The sequence below is a fragment of the Lissotriton vulgaris genome, unplaced genomic scaffold (assembly GCF_964263255.1).
Source record: "Lissotriton vulgaris unplaced genomic scaffold, aLisVul1.2 SCAFFOLD_9681, whole genome shotgun sequence".
Classification (NCBI taxonomy): Eukaryota; Metazoa; Chordata; class Amphibia; order Caudata; family Salamandridae; genus Lissotriton; species Lissotriton vulgaris.
The window spans coordinates 22991-37733 of record NW_028241932.1 but is presented as its reverse complement, the minus strand read 5'-3'; the positions used below and the strand labels follow the sequence as shown (position 1 = coordinate 37733).

Below are 14743 nucleotides of genomic sequence, written 5' to 3'. Positions count from 1 at the left end.
AACCCCCTTTCAGAACACCAGATTGCATGACATGACATCTGACAGCGGCTCCTTACTGTAGTGAGGGTGGGGGCGTCCATGTGGCTGAGCCCCCTGCTACATCCCGTCTGTGCAGCCGCGGTAAAGTAAATACGGCAGCCACATGTAAACAAATGCGCACAGTCGCAATGAAACTGAAAGCACAGTAAAACAAGTGATTTGCATAGAATCTCGGAGTGTTGCATGGCGCAGCAGACTTGAACTGGGACCCCCAGCTCTCGAGTCAGCAGCCCTGGCCGTTGCACCACATCCTCTCCACTCCTGTCTTATTTGTTAGAAAGCTTTTTCCTTTTCCTGGACGATGATTTTTGAAAAGCAGCTCTTTATTCATTACTTTGGCAAAACTGAAGCATTATTGCTTAATCTGCCAGGCCTCTTCTATTACCGCCTTCCTGTCCAAGACAGCAGAAGTCCAAGGCCACCAGTGTCAACATTTTGGGGTAGCCCATTATGTCCACAAAGCTTCTCTCACATTCCCTCTCCAATGATACAAATTGTCCAGCTCTTTCCTTCCCAACTTACCCCAATTTCCTACCTCTGCTTTGAAGCAGCCACAGAAAACAGTTGAAGTGCCCCACAAGCAGCCAACATAAAATGAGATACTTCGAATACTGAAGCAAAGGACAAAAAAATCAATAAAAAGTGCTTGATGAATGCCTGGTCTGTGTACCGATACAAAATCGCATGCTAGTTTTGTGAATATCTGCTAGGACAGGAAAAAAAACATGCAGATATCTGCTGGCTGTGAACTGGCAGCTGCACCGGGACTTGCAGGGTACAAGGTATCACTGCATAAAGTTCGCCGAAAGGCAGCACACAAGTGGAATCAAGTACTGTCCTCAAATCCCAATCTCCCAAACTAGCCACCTCCCCCACGTGACTGCCACGCAACAATGGAAGACAGAGCACAGAGGTCCACAGTGTGACAGAGATCAGACGTGGGCAAAGGTGAACCATAAAAAGTCACTTATTTTCCCCGACCGGTACGTTACTATTGGGTCAGAACAAAGAAATGACCAACCTCGGACATTTGGACAGTCTACAAGATATTTCAACATACCTATGGTCTGCCTCTACCGTAAGAGCCAGGCTGTGTCTAACAGAGTCATGGACGTAGCCAGTCGCTATAGACACCAGGAACATCACAAGAGCCAGAATGCCTGCAATAGCCTCATGACTGTCACAAGAGCCAACTTAACTGTAACAGCGCCAGCCTTGACTGGTCGCAAGAACGAGCCTAGTCATGTAGGAGTCCGTATGCTTGTATCTGCTTCGCTTCTCACAATTAACCAACTCCTAAACACATTCATTCATGGCTCACGAAACAGGCCTGAAGGGTACACAGTCTGTCTAAAGAAAACTTACTCCCAGAGAGACAGCCTGCCTATTAGAGCCAATATTGTTCTACAATTTCTGTTATTTTGGAAATTCTTATGAACCAAAAGAAGAAGTGAACCCGAATATCTCCCCGAGGCTCTTTTCATCAATATGAAACTTCGGCTGAAACGAAAGGGAAAGGCAGCTCGTCCGAATACGGCTGACTTCAAGGATTGCAATACAGGGGTGGGATGTAGAGCGTCTAAACGAAAATTCCAGACTGTTCCACCTTGAAACATACTGGCACTGCCAGCCTGGCAGGGGAGATGATCGCCAATACTCCTAGCCCCTAGAACTTCTACACCAGTTCTGCCACAAAAAAGACTGAGGACGGGTGTACTTTAACTATAGTGAAGAGCGCCATACAATTAAGTTCAGGAGAAAGCTCCTGACTTTAAATGGATGACGGTCTTCACTACAAAAAAATATAAGAAACACACCACAACAACATGTGCAACCACTCAAAAAAAAACAAGCATTTACAATGCAATGGTCTCGGCAATATTATAGGTAGAGCTATTAGAATTGCTCATTATTTTTTTATCTTTTTTGTATCCCTAAATAAATGGCATTTTTGTCATTTGTATTGGCATTAGCTTTGTTTTTTGCATATGTGATACCTATTGCATTAGCAGAGAGAGAGTGAGGTAGTGAGATAGCGAGAGCTAGTGAGGTGTTGAAATAGAGAGAGTGAGGTAGTGAGAGAGAGTGAGGTAGTAAAGAGTGAGGTAGTGAGGGAGAGGGATGTTGTGAGGTAGTGAGATATAAGCATAGAGTGATGTTGTGATGTAGTGAGATAGAGAAAGAGGTAGTGAAAGAGAGAGTGAAAGTGAGTTAGTGAGATAGAAAGAGTGAGGTAGTGAGATAGATAGTGATTGAGGTAGTGAGTTAGAGAAAGAGAGTGAAGTTGTGAGGTTGTGAGCTAGAGAGTGCGGTAGTGAGAGTGAGGTAGTGATGTTTTGAGAGAGAGAAGTTGTGAGGTAGTGAGATAGAGTGGAGTAGTGAGGTAGAGAGTTATGTAGTGAGAGATAGGTAGATAGAGAGTGAGGTAGTGAGACAGAGAAAGTGAGGTAGTGAAAGAGTGAGGTAGAGTGATGTTCTGAGGTAGTGAGATAGAAACAGTGAGTGAGTTTGTGAGGTAGTGAGATAGAGAGAGAGTGAGGTAGTGAAAGAGAGTGAAAGGACTTAGTGAGATAGAAATAGAGAGATTGAGGTAGTGAGAGAGAGTGAGGTAGATAGAGTGAGACAGAGAGAGTGAGTTAGTGAAAGAGTGAGTTAGTGATGGAGAGTGATTTTTGGTGGTAGTGAGATTGAAACAATGAGTGATGTTGTGACGTAGTGAGATAGAGAAGGATTGAGGTAGTTTAAGAGAGAGTGAAAGTGACTTAGTGAGATAGAAAGAGAGAGAGTGAGTTAGTGAGATATAGAGTGACGTAGTGAGTTGGAGAGAGAGAGTGAACTTGTGAGCTAGTGAGATAGAGAGTGAGTCAGCGAGAGAGTGTTGTAGTTATTTTTTGAGTGAGTGACTTGTGTTATAGTTAGGTAGTGAGAGTGATATCGAAATGGAGTGATGTTATGGAGAGAGTTAGTGAGAGAGAGAGTGAGATAGTGTTATAGATTTAACTTGAGTAGTGATGTAGTTATTTTTGTTTTGTGGGAGAGTGAAGTAGATATAGAGTGAGGTAGTGAGTAATAGAGAGAGTGAGGTAGTGAAAGAATGAGGTAGTGAGGGTGAGAGTTATTGTGCTGTATTGAGATAGAAACAGAGCGATGTTGTGAAGTAGTGAGCTAGAGTGAGGTAGTGTATGAGAGAGTAAAAGTGAGTTAGTATATTTGAGAGAGAGAGAGAGTGCGGTAGTGAGATAGAGATAGAGTGAAGTTGTGGGGTAATGAGAGAGTGATGTAGTGAACTTTAAAAAGAGAGTATGTTGTGATATAGTGAGAGAGAGATAGTGAGATAGAAATAGAGTGAGGTAGTATATAGAGAGAGTGTGAGGTAGTGAGATAGAGAGAGTGAAGCAGTGAGTTAGAGAGAGAGAGTGAAGTTGTGAGGTAGTGAGAGAGTGTTGTGAATTTTTGAGAGAGGAAGTCGTGATATAGTGAGGCAGTGAGAATGAGATAGTGAGATAGTAATAGATAGAGTTAGGTAGTGATGTAGAGAGAGTGAGGTAGTCAGATAGAGAGAGTTAAGTTGTGAAGTAGTGTGTTAGAGAGATAGTTCCTGTGGTAGTGATATTGTGATGCTGTGAGAAAGAGAGAGTTGAGTAGTGAGGTAGAGATTCTGGTAGAGAGAGAGTGAATGAAAGATAGTGTAGTAGTGTGAGAGATAGTGAGGTAGTGAGAGAGATAGTGAGTTAGTGAAAGAGAGAGTGAGGTAGTGATAGAGAGAGTGAGGTAGTGAGAGAGAGAGTTCGAAGGGACGGTATAGTGGAGCTGAGGAGAGAGTGAAGGGATGGTGCAGTGAGAGGCTGAGGAGAGTGCATCAGTGAAGGGACGGTACCATAGGAGGCTGAGGAGAAAGTGCAGCAGTGAGTGATGGTGCAGTGGAGTGAGGGCTGCAGCCTGGATGGGGGCGGGGCTGAGCAGAGAGTGCAGCAATGAAGGGACGATGCAATGGGGGCTGAGCAGAGAGTGTGTCAGTGAATGGATGGTGCAGGGAGAGGCTGAGGAGAGTGCAGCAGTGAAGGGACGATGCAATGGGGGGCTGAGCAGAGAGTGCATCATTGAAGGGACGGTGCAAGGAGAGGCTGAGGAGAGTGCAGCAGTGAAGGGACAGTGCAGGGACAGTGCAGGGAGAGGCTGAGGAGAGAGTGCATCAGTGAAGGGACAGTGCAGGGAGAGGCTGAGCAGAGAGTGCAGCAGTGAAGGGACAGTGCAGGGAGAAGCTGAGGAGAGTGCAGCAGTAAAAGGACGGTGCAGTGGGGGGCTGAGCAGAGAGTGCAGCAGTAAAAGGACGGTGCAGTGGGGGGCTGAGCATAGAGTGCAGCAGTGAAGGGGCGGTGCAGTGGGACTGAGGAGAGAGTGTAGCAGTGAAGGGATAATGCAGTGAGAGGCTGAGGAGAGTGCAGCAGTGAAGGGACGGTGCAAGGAGAGGCTAAGGAGAGAGTGCAGCAATAAAGGGACGGTGCAGGGAGAGGCTGAGGAGAGAGTGCATCAGTGAAGGGCCGGTGAAGGGAGAGGCTGAGGAGAGAGTGCATCAGTAAAGGGATGGTGCAGGGAGAGGCTGAGGAGAGAGTGCAGCAGTGAAGGGATGGTGCAGTGAGAGACTGAGTAGAGTGCACCAGTGAAGGGATGGTGCAGGGAGAGGCTGAAGAGAGTGCAGCAGTGAAGGGACGATGCAATGGGAGGCTGAGCAGAGAGTGCATCAGTGAATGGACGGTGCAGGGAGAGGCTGAGCAGAGAGTGCAGCAGTGAAGGGACGGTGCAGGGAGAGGCTGAGCAGAGAGTGCAGCAGTGAAGGGACGGTGCAGGGAGGGGCTGTGGAGAGAGTGCATCAGTGAAGGGACGATGCAGGGAGAGGCTGAGGAGAGAGTGCAGCAGTGAAGGGATGGTGCAGTGAGAGACTGAAGAGTGCAGCAGTGAAGGGATGGTGCAGTGAGAGGCCGAGGAGAGTGCAGCAGTGAAGGGACAGTACCGTGAGAGGCTGAGAGAGAGTGCAGCAGTGAGTGATGGTGCAGTGGAGGAGTGAGGGCTGCAGCCTGGATGGGGGGGCTGAGCAGAGAGTGCTGCAGTGAAGCGATGGTGCAGTGAGAGGCTGAGGAAAGTGCAGCAGTGAAGGGACGATGCAATGGGGGGCTGAACAGAGAGTGCATCAGTGAAGGGACGGTGCAGGGAGAGGCTGAGGAGAGTGCAGCAGTGAAGGGACGATGCAATGGGGAGCTGAGCAGAGAGTGCATCATTGAAGGGGCGGTGCAGGGAGAGGCTGAGAAGAGTGCATCAGTGAAGGGACAGTGCAGGGAGAGGCTGAGGAGAGAGTGCATCACTGAAAGGATGTTGCAGGGAGAGGCTGAGGAGAGAGAGCAGCAGTGAAAGGATGGTGCAGTGAGAGACTGAGGAGAGTGCAACAGGGAAGAGACTGTATAGTGGAGCTGAGGAGAGAGTGAAGGGATGGTGCAGTAAGAGGCTGAGGAGAGTGCATCAGTGAAGCTATGGTACCGTGAGAGGCTGAGGAGAGAGTGCAGCAGTGAGTGATGGTGCAGTGGAGGAGTGAGGGCTACAGCCTGGATGGGGGGGCGGGGCTGAGCAGAGAGTGCAGCAGTGAAGCGATGGCGCAGGGAGAGGCTGAGGAGAGAGTGCAGCAGTAAAAGGACAGTGCAGTGTAAAAATAAAAATATGCCTTACCTCGAACATAAACTAAAATCAACATACATACCTGTCTGAACAACCCCGTGCATAGCGGTGCACATCACTGAAGGGAATCGCCACGGGCCATGTTGAACCTAGAAAAGAGAGAATAAACATAAGATTAGCAAAAAAAACAAAATGGCTTACCTTTGAAAGAAAACAGAGACAGAGAGTGAGGTAGTGAAAGAGAGTGAAAGTGACTTAGTGAGATAGAAATAGAGAGAGTGAGGTAGTGAGAGAGAGAGTGAGGTATGGAAAGAGTGAGTTAGTGATGGAGAGTGATTTTTGGTGGTAGTGAGATAGAAACAATGAGTGATGTTGTGACATAGTGAGATAGAGGAGGATTGAGGTAGTGTAAGAGAGAGTGAAAGTGACTTAGTGAGATAGAAAGAGAGAGAGTGAGTTAGTGAGAGAGAGTGACGTAGTGAGTTGGAGAGAGAGAGTGAACTTGTGAGCTAGTGAGATAGAGAGTGAGTCAGCGAGAGAGTGTTGTAGTTATTTTTTGAGTGAGTGACTTGTGTTATAGTTAGGTAGTGAGAGTGATATGGAAATAGATAGAGTGATGTTATGGAGAGAGTTAGTGAGAGAGAGAGTGAGATAGTGTTATAGACATAATTTGAGTAGTGATGTAGTTATTTTTGTTTTGTGGGAGAGTGAAGTAGATATAGAGTGAGGTAGTGAGAGAGAGTGAGGTAGTGAAAGAATGAGGTAGTGAGGGTGAGAGTTGTTGTGCTGTATTGAGATAGAAACAGAGAGATGTTGTGAAGTAGTGAGCTAGAGAGAGAGTGAGGTAGTGTATGAGAGAGTGAAAGTGAGTAAGTGTATTTTAGAGAGAGAGAGAGAGAGAGAGAGAGAGAGAGTGCGGTAGTGAGATAGAGAGAGAGTGAAGTAGTGAGTTAGAGAGATAGAGTGAAGTTGTGTGGTAGTGAGAGAGTGATGTAGTGAACTTTAGAGAGAGTGTCGTGATATAGTGAGAGAGAGATAGTGAGATAGAAATAGAGTGGGGTAGTATATAGAGAGAGTGTGAGGTAGTGAGATAGAGAGAGAGTGAAGCACTGAGTTAGAGAGAGAGAGAGAGAGAGAGAGAGAGAGAGAGTGAAGTTGTGAGGTAGTGAGAGAGTGTTGTAGTGAATTTTTGAGAGTGTCATGATATAGTGAGGCAGTGAGATAGTGAGATAGTAATAGAGTGAGGTAGTGATGTAGAGAGGGTGAGGTACTGAGATAGAGAGAGTGAAGTTGTGAAGTAGTGTGTTAGAGAGATAGTTACTGTGGTAGTGATATTGTGATGCTGTGAGAAAGAGAGAGTTGAGTAGTGAGGTAGAGATTGAGGTAGAGAGAGAGTGAATGAGAGATAGTGAAGTAGTGTGAGAGATAGTGAGGTAGTGAGAGAGATAGTGAGTTAGTGAAAGAGAGAGTGGGGTAGTGAGAGTGAGGTAGTGAGAGAGAGAGTTTGAAGGGACGGTATAGTGGAGCTGAGGAGAGAGTGAAGGGAAGGTACCGTAAGAGGCTGAGGAGAGAGTGCAGCAGTGAGTGATGGTGCAGTGGAGGAGTGAGGGCTGCAGCCTGGATGGGGGCGGGCTGAGCAGAGAGTGCAGCAATGAAGGGACAATGCAATGGGGGGCTGAGCAGAGAGTGCGTCAGTGGAGGGGTGGTGTAGGGAGAGGCTGAGGAGAGTGCAGCAGTGAAGGGACAATGCAATAGGGGGCTGAGCAGAGAGTGCATCAGTGAAGGGACTGTGCAAGGAGAGGCTGAGGAGAGTGCAGCAGTGAAGGGACGGTGCAAGGAGAGGCTAAGGAGAGAGTGCAGCAATAAAGGGATGGTGCAGGGAGAGGCTGAGGAGAGAGTGCATCAGTGAAGGGCCGGTGCAGGGAGAGGCTGAGGAGAGAGTGCATCAGTGAAGGGATGGTGCAGGGAGAGGCTGAGGAGAGAGTGTAGCAGTGAAAGGATGGTGCAGTGAGAGACTGAGGAGAGTGCAACAGTGAAGAGATGGTATAGTGGAGCTGAGGAGAGAGTGAAGGGATGGTGCAGTGAGAGACTGAGGAGAGTGCACCAGTAAAGGGACGGTGAAGGGAGAGGCTGAGGAGAGTGCAGCAGTGAAGGGACGATGCAATGGGGGGGCTGAGCAGAGTGCATGAGTGAAGGTACAGTGCAGGGAGAGGCTGAGGAGAGTGCAGCAGTGAAGGGACGATGCAATGGGAGGCTGAGCAGAGAGTGCATCAGTGAATGGACGGTGCAGGGAGAGGCTGAGCAGAGAGTGCAGCAGTGAAGTGAGGGTGCAGAGTGCAACAGTGAAGGGACGGTATAGTGGAGCTGAGGAGAGATTGAAGGGATGGTGCATCAGTGAGAGGCTGAGGAGAGTGCATCAGTGAAGGGACGGTACCGTAAGAGGCTGAGGAGAGAGTGCTGCAGTGAGTGATGGTGCAGTGGAGGAGTGAGGGCTGCAGCCTGGATGGGGGGGATGAGCAGAGAGTGCAGCAATGAAGGGACGATGTAATGGGGGGCTGAGCAGAGAGTGCGTCAGTGAAGGGATGGTGCAGGGAGAGGCTGAGGAGAGTGCAGCAGTGAAGGGACGATGCAATGGGGGCTGAGCAGAGAGGGCATCAGTGAAGGGACGGTGCAAGGAGAGGCTGAGGAGAGTGCAGCAGTGAAGGGACAGTGCAGGGACAGTGCAGGGAGAGGCTGAGCAGAGAGTGCAGCAGTGAAGGGACGGTGCAGGGAGAGGCTGAGGAGAGTGCAGCATTAAAAGGACGGTGCAGTGGGGGGCTGAGCAGAGAGTGCAGCAGTGAAGGGACTGTACAGTGGGACTGAGGAGAGAGCATAGCAGTGAAGGGATAATGCAGTGAGAGGCTGTGGAGAGTGCACCAGTGAAGGGACGGTGCAGGGAGAGGCTGAGGAGAGTGCAGCAGTGAAGGGACGATGCAATGGGGGGCTAAACAGAGAGTGCACAAGTGAAGGGACGGTGCAGGGAGAGGCTGAGGAGAGTGCAGCAGTGAAGGGACGATGCAATGGGGGGCTGAGCAGAGAGTGCATCAGTGAATGGACGGTGCAGGGAGAGGCTGTAGAGAGAGTGCATCAGTGAAGGGACGGTGCAGGGAGAGGCTGTGGAGAGAGTGCATCAGTGAAGGGACGGTGCAGGGAGAGGCTGAGGAGAGAGTGCAGCAGTGAAGGGATGGTGCAGTGAGAGACTGAAGAGAGTGCAGCAGTGAAGGGATAGTACCGTGAGAGGCTGAGAGAGAGTGCAGCAGTGAAGCGATGGCGCAGGAAGAGGTTGAGGAGAGAGTGCTGCAGTGAAGGGATGGTGCAGTGAGAGGTTGAGGAGAGTGCAGCAGTGAAGGGATGGTGCAGTGAGAGGCTGAGGAAAGTGCAGCAGTGAAGGGACGATGCAATGGGGGGCTGAACAGAGTGCATCAGTGAAGGGACGGTGCAGGGAGAGGCTGAGGAGAGTGCATCAGTGAAGGGACAGTGGAGGGAGAGGCTGAGGAGAGAGTGCATCAGTGAAAGGATGGTGCAGGGAGAGGGTGATGAGAGAGTGCAGCAGTGAAAGGATGGTGCAGTGAGAGACTGAGGAGAGTGCAACAGTGAAGAGACAATATAGTGGAGCTGAAAAGAGAGTGAAGGGATGGTGCAGTAAGAGGCTGAGGAGAGAGTGCAGCAGTAAGTGATAGAAATAAACATAAGATTAGCAAAATAAACAAAATGGCTTACCTCTAACAGCAAAACAGCAGCATACATACCTGTCTGAACCACTTCGTGCACAGCAGTGCACACAGCTGCATGGAGACGACACGGGCCATATTGGACCTGAAAAACAAAGAAATAAACATAAGATTAGCAAAATAAACAAAATGCCTTACCTCCAACAGCAAAACAGCAGCACACATACCTGTCTGAACCACTTCGTGCACAGCAGCGCACACAGCTGCACGGAGACGACACGGGCCATATTGGACCTAAAAAACAAAGAAATAAACATAAGATTAGCAAAATAAACAAAATGCCTTACCTCCAACAGCAAAACAGCAGCATACAAACCTGTTTCAACCACTTCGTGCACAACGGTGCACACAGCTGCACGGAGACGCAACGGGCCATATTGGACCTGAAAAACAAAGAAATAAATATAAGATTGGCAAAATAAACCAAATGCCTTACCTTAACTGAAAAACAGCAGCATACATACCTGTCTGAACCACTTCGTGCACAGCAGTGCACACAGCTGCACGGAGACGCCACGAGCCATATTGGACCTGAAAAACAAAGAAATAAATATAAGATTAGCAAAATAAACAAAATGCCTTACCTTGACTGAAAAACAGCAGCATACATACCTGTCTGAACCACTTCGTGCACAGCAGTGCACACAGCTGCACGGAGACGCCACGGGCCATATTGGACCTGAAAAACAAAGAAATAAACATAAGATTAGCAAAATAAATAAAATGCCTTACCTTAACTGAAAAACAGCAGCATACTTACCTGTCTGAACCACTTTGTGCACAGCAGTGCCCACAGCTGCAGGGAGACGCCACGGGCCATATTGGACCTGAAAAACAAAGAAATAAACATAAGATTAGCAAAATAAACAAAATGCCTTACCTTAACTGAAAAACAGCAGCATACATACCTGTCTGAACCACGTTGTGCACAGCAGTGCACACAGCTGCAGGGAGACGCCACGGGCCATATTGGACCTGAAAAACAAAGAAATAAACATAAGATTAGCAAAATAAACAAAATGGCTTACCTCTAACAACAAAACAGCAGCATACATACCTGTCTGAACCACTTCGTGCAGAGCAGTGCACACAGCTGCACGGAGACGCCACGGGCCATATTGGACCTGAAAAACAAAGAAATAAACATAAGATTAGCAAAATAAACAAAATGCCTTACCTTAACTGAAAAACAGCAGCATACATACCTGCATGAACCACTTTGTGCACAGCAGTGCACACAGCTGCAGGGAGACGCCACGGGCCATATTGGACCTGAAAAACAAAGAAATAAACATAAGATTAGCAAAATAAACAAAATGCCTTACCTTAACTGAAAAACAGCAGCATACATACCTGTCTGAACCACTTCGTGCACAGCAGTGCACACAGCTGCACGGAGACGCCACAGGCCATATTGGACCTGAAAAACAAAGAAATAAACATGAGATTAGCAAAATAAACAAAATGCCTTACCTCCAACAGCAAAACAGCAGCACACATACCTGTCTGAACCACTTCGTGCACAGCAGCGCACACAGCTGCACGGAGACGACACGGGCCATATTGGACCTAAAAAACAAAGAAATAAACATAAGATTAGCAAAATAAACAAAATGCCTTACCTCCAACAGCAAAACAGCAGCATACAAACCTGTTTCAACCACTTCGTGCACAACGGTGCACACAGCTGCACGGAGACGCCACGGGCCATATTGGACCTGAAAAACAAAGAAATAAATATAAGATTGGCAAAATAAACCAAATGCCTTACCTTAACTGAAAAACAGCAGCATACATACCTGTCTGAACCACTTCGTGCACAGCAGTGCACACAGCTGCACGGAGACGCCACGAGCCATATTGGACCTGAAAAACAAAGAAATAAACATAAGATTAGCAAAATAAATAAAATGCCTTACCTTAACTGAAAAACAGCAGCATACCTACCTGTCTGAACCACTTTGTGCACAGCAGTGCCCACAGCTGCAGGGAGACGCCACGGGCCATATTGGACCTGAAAAGCAAAGAAATAAACATAAGATTAGCAAAATAAACAAAATGCCTTACCTTAACTGAAAAACAGCAGCATACATACCTGTCTGAACCACTTTGTCCACAGCAGTGCACCCAGCTGCAGGGAGACGCCACAGGCCATATTGGACCTGAAAAACAAAGAAATAAACATAAGATTAGCAAAATAAACAAAATGCCTTACCTTAACTGAAAAACAGCAGCATACATACCTGTCTGAACCACGTTGTGCACAGCAGTGAACACAGCTGCAGGGAGACGCCACGGGCCATATTGGACCTGAAAAACAAAGAAATAAACATAAGATTAGCAAAATAAACAAAATGGCTTACCTCTAACAACAAAACAGCAGCATACATACCTATCTGAACCACTTCGTGCAGAGCAGTGCACACAGCTGCACGGAGACGCCATGGGCCATATTGGACCTGAAAAACAAAGAAATAAACATAAGATTAGCAAAATAAACAAAATGCCTTACATTAACTGAAAAACAGAAGCATACATACCTGTCTGAACCACTTCGTGCACATCAGTGCACACAGCTGCACGGAGACGCCACGGGCCATGTTGTATCTAGAAAAGAGAGAAAAAAACCTAAGATTAGCAAAATCAAAAAGATAGATTACCTCGAACATCAAAAGAGCATCATATCGGAACCAGTTCGTGCACAACGGTGCACACAGCTGCACGGAGACGCCAGGGGCCATATTGGACCTGAAAAACAAAGAAATAAATATAAGATTGGCAAAATAAACCAAATGCCTTACCTTAACTGAAAAACAGCAGCATACATACCTGTCTGAACCACTTCGTGCACAGCAGTGCACACAGCTGCACGGAGACGCCACGGGCCATATTGGACCTGAAAAACAAAGAAATAAACATAAGATTAGCAAAATAAACAAAATGCCTTACCTTAACTGAAAAACAGCAGCATACATACCGGTCTGAACCACTTCGTGCACAGCAGTGCACACAGCTGCACGGAGACGCCACGGGCCATATTGGACCTGAAAAACAAAGAAATAAACATAAGATTAGCAAAATAAACAAAATGCCTTACCTTAACTGAAAAACAGCAGCATACATACCTGTCTGAACCACTTCGTGCACAGCAGTGCACACAGCTGCACGGAGACGCCACGGGCCATGTTGGACCTGAAAAACAAAGAAATAAACATAAGATTAGCAAAATAAACAAAATGCCTTACCTTAACTGAAAAACAGCAGCATACATACCTGTCTGAACCACTTTGTGCACAGCAGTGCACACAGCTGCAGGGAGACGCCACGGGCCATATTGGACCTGAAAAACAAAGAAATAAACATAAGATTAGCAAAATAAACAAAATGCCTTACCTTAACTGAAAAACAGCAGCATACATACCTGTCTGAACCACTTTGTGCACAGCAGTGCACACAGCTGCAGGGAGACGCCACGGGCCATATTGGACCTGAAAAACAAAGAAATAAACATAAGATTAGCAAAATAAACAAAATGGCTTACCTCTAACAACAAAACAGCAGCATACATACCTGTCTGAACCACTTTGTGCACAGCAGTGCACACAGCTGCACGGAGACGCCACGGGCCATATTGGACCTGAAAAGCAAAGAAATAAACATAAGATTAGCAAAATAAACAAAATGGCTTACCTTAACTGAAAAACAGCAGCATACATACCTGTCTGAACCACTTTGTGACAGCAGTGCACACAGCTGCAGGGAGACGCCACGGGCCATATTGGACCTGAAAAACAAAGAAATAAACATAAGATTAGCAAAATAAACAAAATGGCTTACCTCTAACAGCAAAACAGCAGCATACATACCTGTCTGAACCACTTCGTGCACAACAGTGCACACAGCTGCACGGAGACGCCACGGGCCATATTGGACCTGAAAAACAAAGAAATAAATATAAGATTGGCAAAATAAGCCAAATGCCTTACCTTAACTGAAAAACAGCAGCATACATACCTGTCTGAACCACTTCGTGCACAGCAGTGCACACAGCTGCACGGAGACGCCACGGGCCATATTGGACCTGAAAAACAGAGAAATAAACATAAGATTAGCAAAATAAACAAAATGCCTTACCTTAACTGAAAAACAGCAGCATACATACCTGTCTGAACCACTTCGTGCACAGCAGTGCACACAGCTGCACGGAGACGCCACGGGGCATATTGGACCTGAAAAACAAAGAAATAAACATAAGATTAGCAAAATAAACAAAATGCCTTACCTTAACTGAAAAACAGCAGTATACATACCTGTCTGAACCACTTTGTGCACAGCAGTGCACACAGCTGCAGGGAGACGCCACGGGGCATATTGGACCTGAAAAACAAAGAAATAAACATAAGATTAGCAAAATAAACAAAATGCCTTACCTTAACTGAAAAACAGCAGCATACATACCTGTCTGAACCACTTTGTGCACAGTAGTGCACACAGCTGCAGGGAGACGCCACGGGCCATATTGGACCTAAAAAACAAATAAATAAACATAAGATTAGCAAAATAAACAACATGTTTTTCCTCTAACAACAAAACAGCAGCATACATACCTTTCTGAACCACTTCGTGCACAGCAGTGCACACAGCTGCACGGAGACGCCACGGGCCATATTGGACCTGAAAAACAAAGAAATAAACATAAGATTAGCAAAATAAACAAAATGGCTTACCTTAACTGAAAAACAGCAGCATACATACCTGTCTGAACCACTTTGTGCACAGCAGTGCACACAGCTGCAGGGAGACGCCACGGGCCATATTGGACCTGAAAAACAAAGAAATAAACATAAGATTAGCAAAATAAACAAAATGCCTTACCTTAACTGAAAAACAGCAGCATACATACCTGTCTGAACCACTTTGTGCACAGCAGTGCACACAGCTGCAGGGAGACGCCACCGGCCATATTGGACCTGAAAAACAAAGAAATAAACATAAGATTAGCAAAATAAACCAGATGCCTTACCTTAACTGAAAAACAGCAGCATACATACCCGTCTGAACCACTTCGTGCACAGCCGTGCACACAGCTGCAGGGAGACCGGACCATATTGGACCTGAAAAACAAAGAAATAAACATAAGATTAGCAAAATAAACAAAATGCCTTACCTTAACTGAAAAACAGCAGCATATATACCTGTCTGAAACACTTCGTGCACAGCAGTGCACACAGCTGCACGGAGACGCCACGGGCCATGTTGTATCTAGA

The 14743-nt window shown here is 46.8% G+C and overlaps 1 protein-coding gene across 1 annotated transcript in view; it reads right to left on the bottom strand.

The window, feature by feature from the left end:
• Positions 1–5757: 5757 nt before the first annotated feature.
• Positions 5758–14743, bottom strand: part of LOC147669134 (uncharacterized) — a gene marked incomplete at both ends in the record, with an annotated part of 30272 nt that continues 21286 nt past the window's right edge. Inside the window, 5 exons of the mRNA XM_086948200.1 lie at positions 5758–5855; positions 12898–12964; positions 13343–13409; positions 13491–13557; positions 14672–14738. Of these exons, the coding sequence (XP_086804326.1) occupies positions 5758–5855; positions 12898–12964; positions 13343–13409; positions 13491–13557; positions 14672–14738 (366 nt within the window). The remainder of the gene's footprint in view (positions 5856–12897; positions 12965–13342; positions 13410–13490; positions 13558–14671; positions 14739–14743) is intronic.